Here is a 21,529-nt window from a genome sequence, read left to right on the forward strand (position 1 = left end):
CTCGACAAAATGAGCACCGGAGAGCATCATAGCATTTCTCCTTCCGAACCCTCGAGATCATCGTCGCCCTCTTCAAAAGCAGCCTCAATTTCAGCTGCAGCAGCTTCGGCACGTCTGTGAACCTCCTTGAGGCCACTCAGCTCTTCAACATAGTCTTTGCTGTTCAAGGCCTTTTCCACAAATATCCAGCCATCTTGCTTGTACTCATCGAGCACACGATCTGAGCAAGCGCTACAGCAGTCATAGGATTGTCCTATCACATTGATACTTGTGAAATTGGATAGAAAACCACGTATTTGATGCGGTACCAAGCCGAGAGGATGTTCACCACGATCATCATTGGCTGTTTTTGGGGCTGCTGCTCGTGCCCCATCAGGATGTTGCAAGACGGAAGCAAGAAGCTCGACGAGTGATGCAGATGCTATCGCAGCAACACCAGGGCGTGTCACCGTACACTGTTGATCGAGTGTACGATCTTGCATGCTGTCTTGAGGTGCCACCACGTCATTGCAGAAATAGCACCCAAGCTCTTGCTGGCTATCCTTCTCCACTTTCGAGCCATGTCGCATCACTACATAGGTGTCGAACCCAAGCGCCGCATTCATTACAGTCTTTCCAGCTGCTTTTCCCATGACAGTCGGCAGCCATCTAGATTCTCTGGTGTCCATTAGCAGGAAGATCACGTCATGCTCATTCACCAAGTTCTGCAATTTCTCGAACTCCCCTCTGGTTTTGGCTGAATCAGTTACTGGATGACCAATCATAGGTACAGACATGACATGCCCTTCAGCTTCAACACCGGGATATATCTCTTTCAGAGCCTCGGCCGCCCGTACTGCCTTCTGCTTGCCGCCATTCAAACAATCCTGGAAATTGAAAAGTGGCTGCCGAACAGGGTTTGAGTACGATACGGTCGCGTTGTCCACGAAAGTTATCTTCCGCACACCCCATCCGAGCAAATTCCTCGACACATAGCTGCCCAATGTTCCCGCGCCAAGCAGAAGACATCTCGTGTTTTTGATTTTTTCGAGGTCCAGGTTTGGTGATATACGCCATTTCATTAGTTTGAGATTCAGGTCGACGCTTGAGTCTGCCAATTTGGTTGGGTCCATGTATTCTGTCAAATCTGCAAGACGTCCTGCCAGCTTCCCCGCTGCATTTCGTTCCCAGCCAACGACTTTTGGCATATCCGATGGAGGGATTGACACCTGCAATGACGAGGAATTCGATCTGTCTTTCGGTCTTGATAATTCCATGTCGTAGACTACACTCCTTGCTGCTTCGCGTCTTCCAACTGTCTCTCTGTAGCACAAAATTTGCATCCTGTCTCTTTTCCACCGTTGTCGTACAAGAGCAAGCAAATTCCGAAGCATCCATCCTGGTGCCGCACGACCGCCCTGTGATGTGTAATTTGATGGGTCAGCAAAACAAACGTAGCAGTCATCGCTGTATTCTCCCTCGAAGAAGCCCTTTTCGTAGGCAGCCAGCGAATCAACGACCCATCTAAACCCCAGCTGACTGAATGCATACTGTGGCTGCTGCTCCCCTCGCTGCTGATTTGCTGTCTTCCCTCCAGACCGTCTCGACTTCTTTGCGACAAAGAAACCGTGCTGTCTACCGTCCACACTTTCCTTCCATGCCTCCACTTCCTCTACCAACGCACCGCTTTCGGTCGTCGATAGCACTTTCGGCACATACTCTGTGCCCTTCGTGCTCGCGGCCACAGCATCGTCCATGACAGGACCCCAAGGCGGGTCCATGACCAATGCTGGAAATGCGAACCAATAACTAAAGCGGTATTTCTTCAAATCCGCAAAAGATATTACCAGGAAACTTGCAAGAATCGAAGGGTCAACGTAAATGCTTCCATTATCATCATTAATCGCGTCCCAGATCTTTTTTCCTGCTGCTTGGATTAAGGCGGACTTATCTAGATTGCGATAGTCCTCGATCGTGTTCACGTTGCGTATCGTTCCTGGCGCGTGGTATGTGTTAGTGTTTGACGTTGTTGTGCTTGGCGCATCTGTTGTTGCTGTAGCCTTAAGCGCATTGCCATGAATTTGCATGCGACAGCTTTGTTCGCGCGGATCATTGGGACGAATTTCGTAGAGTCCACGGATGGGCTTCGGTGATGAGTCGAGTTTGTCATGGTCGATCTTCTGGCGAGCGAGAGAGGCGTAGAAAGGGATTTCTATGTCAGAGATAAAGGGGACGTATTGCATTTCGGATTGCTGATGGTTGTTGTTGAGGATGATGTTGATGCTTCTGTTGTTGATAGTAGTGATGGATGCAGGTGCAAGAAGGTGAAAAAATAGTGTTTGCCGTCTATTAGATTGTATTCACGATGACCATGCAGGAACAGATGGCACGAGGCGAGGTCAAGCGTTTGTTGGTGTCGCCTGGCACTGGCATGTGGCATGTGCTTACCTATCGAAATATTATGGGGTCTAGCAGGCACGTGAACGAAGAAGAAAGAGGTGGCCGGTCAGGCTTTCCCCGTGCAATTTCAATGTCAAGCCTTCAGACACGATGTTTAGCCGAAACCGATTGTGACGTTCTTTGTACAATCTTGCATGCTGACCGGTGAGTGGCTCGTCTTCAAACCTGCATAACTTTGACTGAAAGCGCTCGTCCCTTCTCGAAGAGGCTAGATGTAATCTGCAGGTAGTTGAAAATATGCAACAAACGATACGGTGTGCCGCTGGCGCCGCGAGAAAGCGTGGTTGCAAGTTTCCAGCCCTCGAATCTGCCTGGTCAGGTATTGATGACGACCTCGTCAAATCGTCGCTGATTCACCTGCCTACCCATGCAAAGTGCGAAACCTAGTGCTTGCACATTGGCGCTTACGCCTCACTCCTGAAAGTCTTGATAGAGACCATCCGCGATGTGATTGCATAATTCGCGCCTGTCGTCGATCTCAGAAGCTTGGCCGCAGTTCAGTACGATGAGCGAACAGTCATCTTCTCTTGTATTGATAAACCCGAAGCGATCGTGAGTCAAGGTCCTAGAACTATTTTACAAAAGGATACCTGGTATTTCGTCTCATCTTGTCTCCTCTGGTCGTTTATTTGCGCCTTTGTCTCCTCCCTTTGCTCCAACGTTTTCACGTCCGGAATACTAACACAAAGTTGTATCGACACCATGAATTCCCAATACCAGCATTATGTACCACAACTGATCTTACGAAAGTTTTCCGACTATATTGAGCCGAAAGATAGTGCATATGCGACTAAGAAGAAATTAGACAGTGCACGTTCAAGAGCCAAGAACAAAGCAAGAGTCAAAGTCTTGACTTGGAATGAGGACTTCTCAACCGATCGTCTTGAAAGTAGGTTATGTGGCAGGACATTTGGCGTCAAGAACATGTACGCGCCAGAGATTGAGCTGGCATTCTCAACCCTGGAACAGCAAGTGTCAAAGGTGATCAAGGCTGTCGAACACGACTTTGTCGGCAACAAGACCTCCACTATTCTGTCGCGGTCCCAGAAAGATCTTCTTCGAAAATTCTTATTCATCATGGCCTATCGCAACTGTACATTCTCCAAGCGATTCGACTGTACCATGGACGAGTATAGGCTTAACGATCGGGAAAAGCTTCTCCAATATGTTCGGTTGAAAGGATTCTCAACACTGAAAGAAGTCTGGTTAAGCAACATTCGCGCCTTCATCGACGTAGATATGGAGAAGAACGGCTGGCCAGATTGGCTTCAGCAGAATGCCTATCCTGATGATGCCTTGTGGTTCTGGAAGAACATGACACAGTTCTTCCTTTGCTTCTGTACTCCACAGCTTGCTTCGGAAGAGTTCTTATTGACTCAGAACGCTTACGGTATATTTGAAGGACCAAACGATCATCTATCATGGACCGATTGGCATGTTTTCGCACCAGTGAATGATAGATTGGTCATTGTATCGAGAACAAACTGGCTTAGTAACATACCTGACTTACCGCTGAACCTAACAAGAGCCGTCACTGAGCTGCAAAAGGAACATATACGATCATTAACATCGAGATACAAGGACCCAGTGGCGGCCCATTCGTGGTTAGAGAATCTGCCAGTCAGAAGACCCACCACGAGTTACCCAATAGTGCAACCATCTTCTGCAAGTATAAACATCTCGGGACGGGCAAATTTCTGTTCATCAGACACATTCGCATTTGAATTTTTCCAACTGCCAAGCACTTTTGTGCAACGAATCAATACCGTACTCCTTGAAGAGGCCATTAACACAGATGCAATTGTTTACAAGACAAAAACTGGACTGCGGAAGGCTCTTGACTTCTATCTCGAGGCTGAGGGACCAGGCCTGAAGTCAATAATGCCGGAGCTGCAGCATGAAGGACCTGTGATTTGGCATCCTGGCCATAGCGGGTCCGCGAGATCCAGCACTCTACCAGAGTTCAAGCGTAAAGGATATTTAGGAATGCTGGAGCGAGTTGCACGATCTCTGGGTAGTCAGTGCAAAGCGAAAAGTGTTCTGATTAGGCCAGAAGTGATCTGTATCATGCCGGTTCTATCAGAAACGTTTGCAATCAGGTACGATAGATTAGGTAAGGTATAGCAAAATCGGCGAAGATCAAGCTGACGATTTCAGGCTACAGCGGACTGATCTCTGACTGGATAGCTGATCTGAAGCAAGCTGAGTGTATTACCCGTTTCTGGCTCTGTATTAACAATATCATTCGTGGTCGGCCAAAGATATTTCGAGACTACATGCAGCAAGAACGTCTAAAGTTGGTTTACACTTTGCATCCAAGGAGGGTGTGGCTACACCTACGCATGATGAGGATCCTGCCAGATACACCAGCCCCGACCCTGCAATCGTCACACGAAACAGTCTTATCTCTTCTGGTAGCGGAGGATAACAATGGTCCTGAAGATGTGATCGCTGACTGTATGTGCTTCTTACACCTTGGCTTGAACGCAGCCATCATACACCGACTTTACGGACGAGAAGCTAACAAACATGGCAAAACAGGTTCGGTAGCTCTCTGCTGCGACGATATGTCACGCGCTATGATGCGAGCATCTAGTATTCGGCAGTATTTAGAAATCGAAAGTAATGGTACATTGACTGAGCGAAAGAGAAAGCACTTTGCGGCAGCGAGGGCATTTGTGGGAGATATTGCTAACTGCGATCTGCCCAGAATAAGGACGGCAGCGGTCGTCTTGGCAAAAAGTTTCGACAAAGAGATGAAGGATTTGATGTCGCAGAATTTGCCACAAGTACCCACAGACATAATTCGCGAGAAGTGGGTGCGGTGGCAATTGCAAAAAGAGTTTGAATGCATCCTGGATGGCCGTGCACTGCAAAAGCAAGATCTCGAGCGGTTGAAGGATCTCATATTCGACCACATGTATCCAATACAATAGAGGACTTCGGCGGCCTTGGGGACGCATCAGTCTGATAGGCGCTATCGAGGACCTCGATAGGAGTTCGCAAGGATGGAGGGGAATGGAGGATCGGGACCACTTATAGGTCATTCGACCCACACAAGTAAGGCGCAGCGGGGTAGAGCGAATCGTCGCTTTTGTCGACCACCACATGCACGGGCAATACTGGCAATATTGCAAAGTCGCAGTCACGCAGGTGGAGAAGCTGGACTCTGCTTGACGGTCCTACTTGTCTCCGCCTTAGCACCATCAACTTCTTTACACGTAACTTGAACTGAATAATAGGCACGTTTTTCTTGGATATGCAAGCGTCGTCGAGATATCCTTTTTGCTCGAAAAAGCTAAGAAGCGGACCTGACTGCGGAAATAGAGTTTCGGTGTTTTTACCTCGGGTGGAGGAGTCGTAGCACGAGGTGTGGAGGCAGATTTCATCTTGTAAGTGTTCGACACTCTTACACGCCCGTTCCTCTTGTTTGTGATGATTTTTACTTCTGAACGTACAGCTTGAGAACCACGCATCCAAGAACTAGGACAAGAGATCTCTCGACTTGTATAGATACGATCGCGACGTCTCAGCAAATCCGGGTCACATCGCAGACGGGAGGGTAGACCTAAAAGAGAGCCAGATATAAATCAAGCTAGATCAAACATCGTCACTGTCATATTGTCCGCTCCTGGAGGTTGGCATGGACCAGAAGACTTCCATAAGGTCGCGTCCAAACTGCAAGATGCAGGTTTCCAAACAGACTATGTACGTCTCGCCAGTATTGGAGCAGCTCAATCCCTGAAGAACATGCAATCCAATGTCGACGTCATCCCGGAACACGCCATCAAAGCTGTTAATGCAGGTCAAAAGATCGTTGTGGTCATGCACTCCTATGGTAGGATCCCATCATGCGACCCTGTCGCAGGACTGTCGTATAAAGAGCGCCAGGCCAATGGTCTATCTCGTGGTGTGGTGCATCTTTTCTTCATGGCCGCATTCATCATACCTGCTGGCAAGACTTCAATCGAAGCTTTAGGAGGTAACGATCCCCCATGGTGGGATATTTCGGATGACAAGATGGTGGTCAACCCGATCGACCCAGGCATAATCTTCTACAATGACATGACTGAGGAGCATGTCAGGAAATGTATCTCCGAACTAGAAAGGCACAGCTATTAGGTGTTTCATAACAAGACTGGAAATGCAGTCTGGCAGACAAGCCCAAGCACATGCATACCTATACTGTTTGCAGGGCAATGCTATTCCAAAGTTCGTGCAGGAGATGATGGTCAATGAAACTGCGAAAAGTGTTGATATCAGGACCGAGATGGTGGACGCCAGTCGTAGTCCGTTTCACTTGGAGGCTGGTGAATGTGCGACTGCAATGTAGAAAGCTGCGGAAGCTCGAATCACTGGCTACTGACTCCACGTTCGGAGCATGAGGCGAAAGCAAGCATTTACTGACAGCTTCTGTGAATGTTAGATTCATAGATCTTTGTACATTGTTCGCGTCCAGATCTTGTGCATGAGATATCCTTGTCAAGATTGATTCCACGTAATCTTCTTGCACCTCGTACTACCGATCGATCTTGTACCTTGCAGCTTGTCCTATCTGCTCGCTTGTACAATCGATTCAGAGATTTGTCATTGCTGCGAGTTAAGTGTCTGATTGCCCATTCTACCTAAGAGAATCGGAACATTACTCTATCTTATGTGTAACATTGTATTACATGTCTACACTTGAAGCTTCCAGAACAACAGCCTTCGCATTACCATTCAATAACGAAAATTATGGCTAGATCTGGACGCGAAAGGGATGACGGATTAGACCGCAGGGAACCTGATACAATCGGATGCTTTATTCCCAAATAGGATGTCGAGCTCTGGCTTCGATCGCTAGTAATTACTCCGACTCGTACTCGGCAGCTTAAGCTCACGTTCAAGCTCAAGCTCAAGCTCAAGCTCAAGAAGTCTGCACGCGCCAACCGAGCTCGCTTGGATTCGGGGAGCGATTCCGATGCTTAGAGGACGGCTATTCGCGGCAGGAGATTTCCGACCTCAATGCTTATTGGTCACGGCTTGTGGACTGCCTTGGCGGGTGCAGACTTCTCAAATTCAAACTGTCGAGGAGCGAAAAGACCACACGACCTTGCCTTGTTGCTCACTCGAGAAGAGCAATGTTACAGTCTACGAACCATCAGACTTCGAATTGCCATCGCAATTAGGACCGAGACATCGGTGCGAATCATTCACTTACGTTGTCACCAAATAGACTTCAGCCAGTCGGACATGCACGTCTGTCTAGTCCCTATCTGACCTGATACAAACCTGGCGTCCTGCTCGGCCGATATTACTCTTTCCTTAACCAACAGGGATCCTGCCCGCGAATTTCAGGCAGGGCACTCCGATGTACCTCCATCGACTCCGCAAACGACCAGCGGGAGATCATCCGATTTTACCGTCTCATCGAGCATTAGATTACGACATAGTTTGACCCATGGAGTTCCGGGCAGAAAGTCTCGTTGGCCAAGTTCGCAGCTGTCAGGCAACCAGTGCTGAGTTCAAATAAAGCTTTCAATCACACCTGTGAACAGTAGCTACTCATCATTTTGCAGACACTATCTTACAGAACAGCGCTGGCTGATATCCTCCCATCATGGCGAGATCAGAGAAAGATGTCAAGTACGATGAAACACACCCCTCAGGTGAAAAGCGTGGTTCGATATACCAGATCGTCCCTCCCAATGAGAGACGAATGTCTGCTCAGGGTCGTCGCGTATCCGTTGTCGACGACATCTTTGGCGAGATCAAGGAGGGTGGTCCAAACTACCGAAATGTAATATTCACGATGTATCGAAATGATCAAAATGTTGACTGGATTAGGTTGGCTGGCTTGGAACTGCCGTATTGATGATCAAAACCCAGATTGGTCTGGGTGTTCTTTCTATTCCTGCCGTACTTGACACTCTCGGTATGGGACCTGGACTTGTCGTTCTGATCGTGATCGGAGCTATCACAACATGGTCGAACTATGTGATTGGTACTTTCAAGAGAAACCACCCCTCTGTCTATGGTATCGATGACGTTGGAATGAAGCTCTTTGGTCCAGTCGGGAGAGAATTCTTTGCGGTCGTGTTTGTCTTATGTGAGTGCGCCTATGGTTTACTTGTGATCTTGGTACTAACACTCAATGGTCTGGATCTTCGTTGCTGGAGCTGGTATGCTAGGTATCTCAATCTCGCTCAATGCAGTCTCCACCCACGGAGCGTGCACGGCTATCTTCGTCGCAGTTGCTGCCATGATCGCCTTTGGACTCGGAAGTATTCAGACCCTGCACGAAGTTTCATGGTTGGCGTGGGTAGGCGCTGGTTCTATCTTGACTGCGAGTAAGTTGTGCTTTCTAGATCTCTCTTTGTAGACAGCTTGCTAATTGTCCGACAGTTCTTACTTTGACAATCGCCGTCGGTGTACAAGACCGACCGGCCTCAGCTCCAACAACAGGCGTCTTCGTTTCCGATTGGAAAGGCGTTGCAAACCCATCCTTTGAAGCCGCAATCTCAGCTTGCTCTTCAATCGTCTTCGCATGGGCCGGTACGCCGGCATTCTTCTCAATCGCATCCGAGATGCGTGTACCGGAACTCTACACCCGCTCACTTCTTCTTTGCCAGTCAGTTGTCGGCGTCACTTACGTCGTCATTGGCGTCGTAGTATACATATACTGCGGCAGCTTTGTTTCATCACCTGCACTAGGTTCAGCAGGACCTCTTCTGAAGAAAGTGTGCTACGGCATTGCTTTGCCGGGCCTGATTGTCAGCACCCTGCTCTTCGTACATGTGAGTGGCTTGCTTCTCCTGCTACGCTGATGGATTGCTAACGGTTTTCAGATTTCTGCCAAATACATCTTCGTTCGCGCTTTGAGAGGGTCACACCATCTTACTGATCCTACCTTCCGACATTGGGCTGTATGGTTGAGTTGTACTGCTGGTATCACACTCATCTCGTACATCATTGCCAGCGCAATTCCAGTATTTGGACCGCTAGTCTCACTTGTCGGCGCACTATTCGGCACTCTTATGTGCTTTCAACCTATGGGTGCGATGTGGCTTTACGACAACTGGCACAAGCCTAGGAACGCTCGGTGGTATGCTATGGTCACTTTCGCTTGCTTCGTGATTGTGTCTGGATTCTTCTTGATGATCGCGGGAACGTATGGATCTGCAGTTGACATTAAGAATGCGAAAGGTCGAACTGCTCCATGGTCATGTGCTGATAACTCGAACTCGGTACCAACAAACTCCTAACCGTGAGCAGTCGGTCATTGGGATGCTCGAGTTGCAACGCCGAAGATTGTACAACGATGGAGGCGAAGCGTGTCTACTACGTTTCTGGCTCAAGAGCTGCTGTGCGACAGCCGGTCAGTAACGAGTGGTGAACCTGAACCTGATCAAGAGCCGACCCAGGAGAGAGGAGTGGTAGAATCTCTCGATGTGAACAATTGAATCAGATCTGAGCGTCTTGCCAGCTTACAGTGTTTCCTGCAATCGAGCATATTTTCAGTGTCAAGATTATTCACAACGGGAATCCAAATCTCGATGCGATGTACGAGTTCAGATCTCTACAGCCAGTTCACACGACGCAAGGTTCATCATATTTGCTAGGAGATAGCGATGGCAAGCGTTCGTCCAAGACCATGTGAGCCGCGTGTTCATCTAACATGTAATGTTATGTTACATCTCCACACCTCAAGCCTCCACGACAACAGCCTTGGGGTTATAAGTTTCGACCTTATGCATGTCATCACTAAACCAACATATCCCATTCGACCAATTAGTACATCTTGTAGCATACTGACATCGATGGCCGTTGTAACAATCAGGATTCTTACAATCCAAGCCGTATTCACATGCTGTAGACCGAGCCACGTATCGTAGGTTGTCGAGCTCAAATGGTGTCAAAACACGCTTGTGACTGTGCGTACAAGAATCACCGTAGCTGCAATCTTTACTAAGGTAAAACCTGTTGCAGAGCTTGAGTTGTTTGAGCTTGTAGGCAAGATCCTTATCGAGGTTTTTGATTGGTTCGTCCAAACGTTGATCGTGACCATTGACAAGAATGCGCTTGGCTTTGGAGGAAGGCTTTTGTTCTTCTTGACTTGTAGTGTGTGAATCATTCGTCCTGTCGGTGGTAGGCGTCGTGGTAGACCTTGAATACTGGTAGCGTACGTCATAGGAGGGGAAGAAAGTGCTTCAGACGTGTGTGAAGAATGTGCGGATGTTGCCCTGACCCTATTCACATCTTCATGAAATGAAACTTTTCTGGTTATAATCCTACTGTCTCTGAAAATTTCGTCAAACTTGCCGATCTTGAAGCGGTCAGACAACTGTCGCAGCTCCCTAGCAAAAGGCAGCGCTTCAATCAAAGTGATGGTCTCTGATTTGCCAGCATTCAGCGCGTATGGTCGCAGAATCTGCGCATAGCTGTTGTCACCAGAACCTGCGAGGCAGATTTGTTTGCAATGAACGTTGCGGCGAAACAAATCAAATTCAGCTGATTAAGATTGTGAGCATCAATCATGTAGGTGAAGAAGATAAACGTACCTTTAACTTTACTATCTGCGCCCTCCTTGCCATCACCTGCGTCGACAATTTGCATCAAAAGGTGTGTTCTGTTGAACCCTTTCACGAACTGCTGGAAAGAAAGCACATTTGATATGATCTTTGAATCAACGTAGGTCTTTGATAGGCCCGTCAAGTTCATGTAAATTCTCGTCACAATTTTAGAATCATGCCTAAAATACTGCTTGTCGCCAAAGTAGCCCAATAAAGCTTGCTGAAGATCTCGAGCAGCTCTTTCGCCACCTTGGAGGCCATCCATAACATATTCATCTGTAAACAAAGTATCGTCTCCATCGATAAGCACGAGCACGAACATGTCGCAATCAATGCGTCTCTGCAATTTATCGACTTGATCCTGCGTGGCTTCGAACCGATCTTGATATGTATTAGCAAGCATCTCCTTGGCTCGCAATGCCCTCACGAACTCGTTTCGCTCCCGATCTAGGTTCTGGATACTTTGTATCAAGTTGTCGATAAGTTCATGACGATTGCGCTCAGCATCTTTCATGGACTCTATTCGCTATTGCAGGGCAGTGATATCTACCGTAAGGTGTGAATTTGACATTGTCGACATGAATATGAAGCAGCCGAGTAGGGAGTTGCTGTTCCACTTTTTTATGACGAATTGTGGGCGGGATAATCAGTGGTAATTGTGAATATGATAGGTATCGCAAGGTACATCTACCTGCTGATGAAGACGTGAAATCAAAATGTATCCAAACGAAAGTCAGCCTGTCATGCCCTGCTAGGCATCAAAAGTTGACTTTAAATAGACTATTGGTTGTTCTTGACATAGAATTACTGGCTCTGATATCAGCCTACTGTTCTACATCGTAAGTAAACGTTCATCCGACCTTCAATTGCTAATCGAGTATTACACTGACCTTTCAATGCCACCTTGATGCTTTGGAATCACTATAATGCTCGAACGTTAAACATGTGTCTTTTAGGATATTTAGAATCCGTACCAGCCTGCGATGTAGCGGATTACGACGCGGACTTGTTGCGTCGCTTCAAGGTCTTGGTCAATATTTCGATCCATACCACGTGGTAACACATCATTGGTCAGCGCTACGCCGACTGTGTGGAAAGTGGCACACCCCATTCCCCATCTTCCCTTGTTTATACGACCAAGTTACCAGAATAGACACACCCGCCTGGCCTAAGAGGACTGGAGATGCCGTAAAGGGAAGATTGCTTCAGCGGGACAAGAATATGTTATCTAGTAGCGATCAATGAGGTATACGCCAGGCTCGAATCACCCAGAATGCATGCACTCAATCGCCAGCAAGCGCGCGCCGAATGTGATTGATTGGAACCATCAACTCGGATTGGTGCACGAAAGGCGGCATCACACCATGCGTCTGTCTCCACAAATCGACCCAACAACGACGTGTCAACGGCACATTTGCTTGGAGGTTTCTGATATCAAGAATTGTCGCAGTATGTGATAACCACTATCACTTGGCGCATAAGGCACAAGCTTGGAAAGCCATTCCCGGAAGTCTCCGCGATTAAGCTATGTTAGCATCCATCGAAGAGCCTCTGAGACAAAATGAGTCAGAAGCGCTACCTGAATACCCGCTTTGATTCTGTAAATCTTAGCCTTCTGGTTGCTGCCCCAGCTGGAAGCGACTTTGCTGTTCGCCTTTCTTGATCTCTGCGTACTGTACTCTCGGTTAAGTTGACAGATGTGCAGAGTACGAGACTCAAAATTTGTCATTCCGCTTCCAATCGACACGATTTTTGGCAGCTAAATCTCTGTATTAACATGCGGCTAAGCGATAACAACGATGTGTTAGATCTCATCGACGGTCTACGCTCGCAAGGCGTCAGCCACTATGTTGACCTTCCTGGAATTATAGTCTGCGGTGATCAATCCTCCGGCAAGAGTTCCGTTCTTGAAGCTATCTCTGGTCTTCAATTTCCTCGCAAAGATAATCTGTGCACTAGATTTGCGACAGAGGTCATATTGCGGCGAAGCGTCAAAGAGAATCAAAGCATCTCGATAGCACCCGCACGCGATAGGTCAGACGATGAGAGGAAGAGGCTTTTGGAATTTGGCAGAGATGAGTGGCATTTGGACAGCCTGGAATCGCTCGTTGAAGACGCGAAAGAAGCAATGGGAATAGATGGCGTAACACGCAGCTTCAGCAATGATGTGCTTAGGATTGAAGTGTCAGGGCCGTCCCAACCACACCTCACACTAGTCGATCTACCTGGGCTCTTCAGCGCTGGCAACAAGGCTCAATCAGAAGATGATGCAGATGCCGTGAAGGCACTTGTTCTATCGTACATGCGCAATCCCAGAAGCATCATCCTTGCAGTAGTGTCGGCGAAGAACGATTTCGCCAATCAAATCGTCACCAAGTATACCCGAGATGTAGACGCAGACGGCATGCGAACACTTGGAGTTATCACCAAGCCTGACACGTTGGACGTTGGTTCGGATAGCGAGAGGGCCTATCTGCTATTGGCCAAGAATGAAGATGTTCAATTTCGCCTTGGTTGGCATGTTTTGCGCAACCGGGATTTTGAATCTCGCCATGCGTCAGCTGACGAAAGAGATCAAACCGAGAACGACTTCTTCGCAAGAGGTGTCTGGAAGGAGTTGGCCAAGAAACAGGTCGGAATAAATGCTCTTAGACCTCGTCTCAGTTATCTTTTGCGTCAGCAAATCCTTGCGGAACTACCGAACCTCATTACGGAAGTTGAGCAAGGTCTACATGAGTGTAAGAGGATCCTATCACATATGGGAACCGCACGAGCTACCATCGGAGAACAGCGGCTTTATCTGCTTCGCATCAGTCAAGACTTCACCTTTTTGACTCGCTCGACGACCGACGGATCGTATTCGGACGGCTTCTTTGGTAGTGCTGCTTCAGAACATGGCTACAGAAGGCGACTGAGGGCTGTGATCCAGAACGAATCAATACGTTTTGCCAAAGTCATGAGAGAGCAAGGGCATGCGAGGCACATTGTCGATACAGTGACCAAAAAGCAGTCTCAAATGGATCCGCGTCTGATCGGAAAGCACGCTTATATTGAAAAAGTGCTGTCACTCATGACGAGAAGTCGTGGAAAAGAGCTCCCTGGCACATATAGTCCGCACATTATCGGCGACCTTTTCCGTGAGCAAGCAGAACCATGGCAGGCACTCGTCCGTTACTTTATCGTTGATGTCTGGACAGCAACACAGATGACACTAGGCTTGATTCTCGATCATGTGGCTGACCCGAAAACAGCTGCTGGTTTACAGCAGAAGGTTTTACAACCTGCTTTGAACGACTTGAAAAGCAGGCTTGACCACAGTGTGAACGTAGTGCTTGAGCAGGTCGTCAAGCAGCATCCCATCACTTACAACCATTACCTAACCGACAATATTCAGAGATTGCGTGCTGAACAGCAGACGGCCCTACTATCTCGCAAGTTAGATCAGTTCTTTGGCACCGATACAGTTTTAGGTGAGACATATTGTGAAAACAAAAGCTTCGACGTCAAGAGCTTGCTGCACACATTAACGGAAAGTACTGTGCCGGACATGGACCGCTACGCATGCTCTGAAGCTGCGAACGTCATGAGAGCATATTATAAGGCACGTACATAGACATATCATAATATCTTAATGACTAACGTTACCAGGTAGCACTGAAGACGTGCATAGATGACATCGCTCATGCTGTCGAACGTGTACTCTTGTGTCAATTGCCTGAACTGTTGTCTCCAGGGATAACAATGGCGCTTGATGATTCAATGATCAACAGTATAGCCGCAGAGACTGAAGACGTTCAACAAGAACGAGTTAGGCTCACTCACAAGCATAGTTCTCTTGAGGTCGCTTGGTCAGCCTTGCGAAATCTGAATCAATCACGGGCGTTAGGTAAGCAGTTGTTGCTATATAGACTTGGTTGAGGACTTTGCTGACATTTTAGATATCAACGAATGTGGCATTCAGTCTCCTGTTGCTTCTGAAGGTGACGAAACGTATTCTGATGGCTTTGAGAATCGTGATAACGGAGAGGACTTCAATAAAGATGGATCCAAGCAACAAGTTGGAGATCCAGGCTTTCAAACAATCACGAATTATTTTCAACAGCCTGGGTGTGGCCCCTATACAACAACGCAGACACTTGCGCCTGACCAGATTGTAGCCAGCGATGAAGGGAACTTTCTGATCAGGTCACTCGGTCCTATATCGGCATCCGTGCCCGATAAACAGACAAAGAAATCTAAGAAGAAAAATAAAGCTATGCTTCATGCTCAAGGAGAACAGGAGGGGAGTCGGGGCCAATGGTGAGCACAGTGTCACAAAAACGCCAATATTCAGTGAGCCCTTCACACTATCAGAGATGTTGAATCATCGTGATCAATAGAACAGCCTTACCTACAGCGTGTTTGTACAGTGATAAGCGCAAGAACTACCTACGAGATCATCCTGTCAGTTATGCTCATTCATGATGGAGGATACAGTCATCTGATCATGTAGATCTCAAATGGCCATGATTGCGTTCTTAGCTATGGCGTATAAAGATCGAGGATGCGTCGTTCTTCTCAAGGGCGGTCACAATTACTCTCGCAGAGCATAAGGAAAAGCACAGACAGAACAAAAATTAAGTTAATCTTGTGTCTTCATCGCCTCTTTCTTTTAGCCAAGAGAATGACCATCAGATTCAATTCTATGTGCCGACCAGAATGGACAGGCATTGCGGCTTTTGAAGTATATCACTAAGTCATTCGAACGTTTCGAGTATTCTCTATTGATAAAATGCACAAAAAGCTCTCAGGGCATTGGTTCTTCTTGTCTTGCAGGCCTTTCGTGGCCTTTTCGTTCTGTAGATTAGATTCGTAAATACCATCAAGGACATACCCAATGTTCGCCACAACTTTGGGCAACACCAGCTCAAGAGATATTCATCGATACCAAGAAAGTAGCTGATCGCCTGGTGTGTCACGATTAAGTGGTCACTATCAGCCACTTTCTCAAGATGTTCCCTCACTTTCGATTGAGATGACGAATTGACGCTGGGCACTCTCGATGCTTAGAACTTCTTCAAAGGCTTCTTTGTATTTTATCAGGAAGTGTATAAGTAGTTGGTTGCTTGTCATGCCTTTCTGTTTCAGATACTTCTTGATAAGCCATGATGGTATTTTTTGACTCAATACATTCTCATGTTGTTGGTTGGGATAAGTTGTGCATTGGAACCCTAAAGGTGAAAGTCTAACTGCGCAAACACTGTTCAATGCCAAGAGTGATTTTATGACTTACATTGTCGATGGAGCTGAAATCCGTCTTGCAGACATGACTATCAGCGCACTTGATCGGCGAGCAATGCCACAAGGCATCGTCTTGAGAAAGCTGAGACCTCAATAAAAGGACATCCGCGGCCCAAACTTTGTGGCAAGATTGGAGCCACTGGCAATATGTCTCGGGTGGGTTGACTCAGCAAGATAAGTGCCTCGAGGAACAACGAAAAGATATAAGCACGACTTCACGATTAGCTTGCCCTTCGTACACACTTCTCGCATGAAAACAAAGAGCAACAAGAATCAACAGCAGTCGTCTAGAACTATATCCCAGGCCTGGAAAAACATGAGCCTCATATGTGTCAGACTGTCGTTTCAATAAGGTTTCTAAAGAATTGTATTGAAGCCGACACCACTATCATAACATGCAGACATAAGTGTTATAGTATCTTTCGAAAACATACAACGTAAACAGTCATATTAAAATGCGCTCGCTCGAGTATTTTTGCTAGTAGAAGCGTGAGCTTGTCACCACTAAGCACTTATCTCGTGTATTGCGAGATAGCATCTGATTCTTTGACGAGCAGCTGGATGTTTGTCGGAATACGTTCGAGCAAGGTGGAAAAGGACAGCATCCAAGGTGCACTAGTATGCACAACTGTGGCAACCAATTGTGTTCGACTTAGTCGCAGTACGAACTAGTAGTTGTCGCCCCATCGGACGTCCCACGCCATGCTGTAACCTCTATTTGAGTCAGCTGTGGCGCCATTGTTGACCGGCGTATGACCGGGAATCAGTTTCACTACCCAATTCTTGCCCGATACCTGACCAATATACAGTTGCATGCCAAAGAAAGACCGCGGTAGGCTGAGGCCGCCTTTCATACTTTTGTACTCGTTGCCCGGGTCGCATTCATTCAAACCATGATCAGACAGTTGATTGCCAACTTCTCGGTCGAAAAAGGACTTTGCCTCCTGCCAAGTATTGAAACCGTCAATTTCAATGAGGATGGGGAATATAGGTTGTTGTTGCGTATATTTGACTATCGCTGTGTGGCCCTGAAAATTACCCACAATCATCTCAGGATGTCCTTCTCCAGTGAAGGTGGACCGGGTTTGAACAAACTTGCCAGCCATGTTGTTACCTCCCATCCAGGTGCTCACGAGATCGATCTCGCCCATAAAAGGTACGTACTTGCACCATACCACTGGACCGCCAGGGAGGTCATTCATGACCGAACAAGTAGCGCCCATATCTGGAGCGGTGTCAAAGGTGAAGTTCTTCGAAGTGCAGGGAAAGCTCCTGTAGAAAGAGTTGGGACCTTAAGAGTTGAAGCCCGGGCAGGAAAATTGCTTCTTATCAGGTTCGAAGGAAGCTGAGTCCAGGAAACAGCGAGAACATGGGTGAGGCACTTTTCAGCTCTCACAAGGTGAAAGACCAAGCAAGAATGGTGGTGATCCTTGCTGCGTATGTTTCTGCACCTCGACACGACAGAAGCTAGGCTGAATCGTCCTATCACAGAAGAGCACGAGCTTCGAAACTTGATCGTGATACAGATGGGAATTGATTGTGTTGCGGCTGGTCTCCGTGATATGGATGAAACAAGTGAGGAGCATCAAAGAACAACACCAATCAGTAATTCGTGAGGTCCGTCAGGAGTACGCTTGTTGTTTTTGAGTTTCAGCTTAACCAACGACTTTCGAGGCATGTGCGACACTCGATTGGCATAACACAAGCGTACTGCACGTCTGTGCAGAACATCTCAAATCAGGCAGAACCTCCGAACTTCTCTAGCATAGCTCCTTGGCAGTGGAATGGCGCTCTTCTGTACCCCGCGACATTCATATCCTGTCTTTTGAACGACTAAAGCCTCAGGTAAGGGAAGTAAAGCTAGCGAGGTCTTTCCAGATGCCAGGACATTGACAAGGAAAATGTTCAATCTAAGAGGAATATTGGCATGCAAGTAGCCACAGACTGGACAGTGAATAACCACCAATAAGACTGGATCTGATGGTGGTACGACAGGTTTGGGCTGAAAACGTTGTGCTCGCTTGTTAAAGCTTGAATAGGAACTAGTGCCGAGCGAGGTCAAAGCTTGTTCAGATAAGCGAGTCTTGTTAGCAGTAATACGTAGCTGTGAAACACAATTGATGCGCCATGAAGGCGATCATATTGTTCCATGGGGGGGTAATGCTTGGCCTCATGATCTTTTCATTCTGTTCTCAGTACTCAACTTCACTATCTGTGCAAGTTGTCGTGAGCCTACTACGACAAGCTGACAAGAAGCCACGCTCTGGCATGGCGATCCAGACAACTGTTTCGTAAATCGTTGCTGAAGTGCTGACATCCTGATGTCTTCGAGGTTCCATGTCTCAAGTTCTGGATCGAGCAGTTGCAGCTCTACTCGAGCTCTTCGAAAAGTCTATCGCCCATTGACGTCTCTAGCTAGTCAACAAGATATTTTCATCCCAGTCTACGACATTCTAATTAGGCGCACCGCCGGTGTTGGTCTAGGTCCCTCATCTAATTCAACAATCTTTTCAGGTCGCACGAAGCATGGCTCTAAGCGATCATCCTGCGACGTGTGTAGATGTGAAAGGGTTTCATATGAAGTAAAATGCGTGTGTGACGACGACAGATATGGAGCGTGCTTGGCCAAGTACATCGCTTCACGAGTCTGACACTATACATCCGATTGGAGTTTTACTGGATGGGTCTTGTTCTTCCGACATGCCGCCGGACGTGGATCGAACCCCAAGAAGTGATGCTGCTTGTGGTAAGAGAAGAGATCGAAATTGAGTAAGAGCTGAGTCTGGATTCATGGCAATACTCTGACCTAGACTCTCAGAATTCTATTCGTCTACCCTTGCTGACGCAGTTTCTGGGAGGATAAAGTATAGGAAGAATGACACAAATACAGGTACGAGATCTTGGAGAAGGAAAATTCATTGTCAGCCATGTCGATCACCGATACCTTTCATGCGCTGGACACCGTACGCGAGAAGACCTGAGAATGCCGCAGACACAGACGCTGCCGCGTAGAAGATGGCCATACGTTGCATCACTTCATACCGCTTGTACCAGATGATCAACAAATATACCCAGATCGGGAAGAATCCAGCTTCCCGGAGGTCGAGACTCAGTCAACTGGTATGATCAAGCGAGGCGATTCGCTTCGCAGAATGCGGAGTATCAAAAGGACAACTCGACTGGCGGAACCGTGGTGGAGTGTTCGGGGGTGTCTAGTGACACGGCTGGGAACCAGTGTGTCTAAGACTTTCCTACCGCTAATGTATTGGCTATGAATTGAGTAGGGAGATGCTGTTAGGTTATTCAAGAGCGAAAAAAGCGACAGCTAGTGAAAGTGGAAGCGACGCTATCGCCGAGAAGCAGGAACGCTTGGCAATCTTTTCGAAGACATCACAAGCGAACGAGACAAGGCTACTAAGACTGTAAAAGATTACCCTCAGTTTAGTGCTTTGCCAAAAGCTTGTCAGAACGTCTTTCTGGTGAATTTGCTCGCGAGGTGAAGTTTTTAACGCTACCAAGAATCCCTCCAAAAGTACGTTGAGGTGGAGAGGTGGAACCTCGGCTGGGTCAGGCAAGCTGCCAAGGCTGTGGAGTTTGGAATAGCCAAACCAAGTTCGAACTGCAAGCTCTTATATTAGTAACTTAGGTGTCACAGCCGACACTTGGTCATTCACGAATGCTACGCCGAACGGTAAAGAGATTAATTTCGAAACCTTCCGCGCCTCTCTGATTGAGTCATTCCTTCTCTAACTACAAGGTTGCTGTTCAAATGGTAAATCTTCTTTTCAGGACTGCTGATGATATCACATAGTTATCGTACCCCTCGAAACATATTCGTCACACAAGGTCATTACCTTCGACTCGGCCATATACGATCACCCCATTCTCGACGCCATCGCGCAAAATCTGACCTATCGTGGTTATTCCAATCGATAGTCACACCTCGACCTCGGCACAAGTCCCTTCTAGTCGGGCCATGCATTCGATTTTCCCACCCATGCGGTGGTGTTGTCCTCCCTTCTAGCTGTGCCATACTACGGCCACGCTCTCGATCTCTTGATCGTTGGGATGCTTGTGGCTGTGCCTGGGTTTGTGTTCGATTTGGTCGACGTGTCGTTGACGGATTTCTACCTCGTTCCTGGCTCCGTGACCGGGCTCTATCTGGGTGATGGTGTCTCTCACGCTCGCGCTCCCTCGGGCGTTGATCTTCCCGATTTTGTCGCTCGAGCTCTCTAATTGTCGCATCAACTTGTTCCCTAACATCCGAGTGTCTTACACTAAGATAATCTTGATAACGAGCCTCCCATTCTCGACGGCTTTCTCCGCGACGGGTTGTGGGACTTCGAGAACGGTGATTGTCACGTCGACGATCGTTGTCGGATGTATACCCACCAATATGACCGCCAGAAGACTGCCTGCGCCTATGGGGGTCATGCAAGAATGGGTTGCTTGGTATGTCAACCACATAGTTGCGAGCAGTACGGGGCCCAGATCTACTATTGTGCCGAGACCTATCTTGCTGTTCGATCGGAGAGGGTCCTCGTTCGATGCGATTCATGCGCTGTCGTCTGAGCAGCTCCTGCTGCCTCTCATGGTATGTCATATTGGCTCGCCGACAATGGTCTGCTAATATCTCTTCTGCTGTCCACTGTCGTGGCATGGATTTGAGCACTTTGTTTATTCTTAACTCACTTTTTGCTTCGTTGATTGATAGCTAGATAGTGTTGTGTGCTCACAAATCTGTTTCTAAATTCCACCGACAAGCAGAAATGATGCGCCATTAAGCGAGCACCACTTATATGGCAATCCATAGTAGTATGGTTAGACCTGTTAGCCGCTCGCTTTTGATTGTCTACCTACCATCGTCTTCAACAAGGCCATTGTCTCATCACAGAGGCTGATGAAAGACGAATGTCAAGCTTATACAAGGCACCTTGTCAGATTGAACGTCCGGACAATGCTAGCATTGTAGTTGTGGACGAACATCTTTGTCTGGCTGCGCGTTCCTTCCACCCGTATTGCGAAGTTCCACGTGTTTGTGCTTCCATAGCTGGTGGTGCAGGCTAGCATTGTCTACAAGCCGCCATAGTAAAAGCTTCACAAGTCGAGAAGCTGGTTCACAGCGCATCGTAAGAACTCCAAGGTATGCGGGAACGAGCTAGAAGGGCTGAATGCGTGAAGAGGCCTGTATTGATGGCCTCCAACAGACGATCGAAGAACAATGATTCAGTGTCGTGCGTCTTGGTTCTAGAGTTGAA

General features: G+C 47.6%; 8 protein-coding genes across 8 annotated transcripts; 5 read left to right on the forward strand and 3 right to left on the reverse strand.

Annotated features, from left to right (window-relative positions):
* Positions 1–26: 26 nt before the first annotated feature.
* Positions 27–2,222, reverse strand: ATG7 (Autophagy protein 7; the record flags this gene model as incomplete). The annotated part of the gene is made up of 1 exon (XM_064896551.1): positions 27–2,222. The coding sequence occupies one exon, from the start codon at positions 2,220–2,222 to the stop codon at positions 27–29; it is 2,196 nt and encodes a 731-aa protein (XP_064755501.1).
* Positions 2,223–3,141: 919 nt separating this feature from the next.
* On the forward strand, positions 3,142–5,375 carry LTR64_002180 (uncharacterized protein; the record flags this gene model as incomplete). Its single annotated transcript, XM_064896552.1, has 2 exons — positions 3,142–4,538; positions 4,604–5,375. The coding sequence occupies 2 exons, from the start codon at positions 3,142–3,144 to the stop codon at positions 5,373–5,375; spliced, it is 2,169 nt and encodes a 722-aa protein (XP_064755502.1).
* An 814-nt stretch (positions 5,376–6,189) lies between these two features.
* On the forward strand, positions 6,190–6,561 carry LTR64_002181 (uncharacterized protein; the record flags this gene model as incomplete). Its single annotated transcript, XM_064896553.1, has 1 exon — positions 6,190–6,561. The coding sequence occupies one exon, from the start codon at positions 6,190–6,192 to the stop codon at positions 6,559–6,561; it is 372 nt and encodes a 123-aa protein (XP_064755503.1).
* Positions 6,562–8,038: 1,477 nt separating this feature from the next.
* On the forward strand, positions 8,039–9,683 carry LTR64_002182 (uncharacterized protein; the record flags this gene model as incomplete). The annotated part of the gene is made up of 5 exons (XM_064896554.1): positions 8,039–8,218; positions 8,266–8,527; positions 8,610–8,768; positions 8,824–9,215; positions 9,267–9,683. 5 exons carry the CDS (start codon positions 8,039–8,041, stop codon positions 9,681–9,683), a joined length of 1,410 nt encoding a protein of 469 aa, XP_064755504.1.
* Positions 9,684–10,124: 441 nt separating this feature from the next.
* On the reverse strand, positions 10,125–11,505 carry LTR64_002183 (uncharacterized protein; the record flags this gene model as incomplete). The annotated part of the gene is made up of 3 exons (XM_064896555.1): positions 10,125–10,557; positions 10,605–10,929; positions 10,980–11,505. The coding sequence occupies 3 exons, from the start codon at positions 11,503–11,505 to the stop codon at positions 10,125–10,127; spliced, it is 1,284 nt and encodes a 427-aa protein (XP_064755505.1).
* A 1,263-nt stretch (positions 11,506–12,768) lies between these two features.
* On the forward strand, positions 12,769–14,665 carry LTR64_002184 (uncharacterized protein; the record flags this gene model as incomplete). Its single annotated transcript, XM_064896556.1, has 2 exons — positions 12,769–14,596; positions 14,640–14,665. The coding sequence occupies 2 exons, from the start codon at positions 12,769–12,771 to the stop codon at positions 14,663–14,665; spliced, it is 1,854 nt and encodes a 617-aa protein (XP_064755506.1).
* A 67-nt stretch (positions 14,666–14,732) lies between these two features.
* Positions 14,733–15,294, forward strand: LTR64_002185 (uncharacterized protein; the record flags this gene model as incomplete). The annotated part of the gene is made up of 2 exons (XM_064896557.1): positions 14,733–14,877; positions 14,930–15,294. The coding sequence occupies 2 exons, from the start codon at positions 14,733–14,735 to the stop codon at positions 15,292–15,294; spliced, it is 510 nt and encodes a 169-aa protein (XP_064755507.1).
* Positions 15,295–16,939: 1,645 nt separating this feature from the next.
* LTR64_002186 (uncharacterized protein) lies at positions 16,940–17,494 on the reverse strand (the record flags this gene model as incomplete). Its single annotated transcript, XM_064896558.1, has 1 exon — positions 16,940–17,494. One exon carries the CDS (start codon positions 17,492–17,494, stop codon positions 16,940–16,942), a length of 555 nt encoding a protein of 184 aa, XP_064755508.1.
* Between the last annotated feature and the right edge of the window lie 4,035 nt (positions 17,495–21,529).

The sequence above is a fragment of the Lithohypha guttulata genome, assembly GCF_036872675.1.
Source record: "Lithohypha guttulata strain CCFEE 5908 chromosome Unknown scaffold_2, whole genome shotgun sequence".
In the NCBI taxonomy this organism is placed as follows: Eukaryota; Fungi; Ascomycota; class Eurotiomycetes; order Chaetothyriales; family Trichomeriaceae; genus Lithohypha; species Lithohypha guttulata.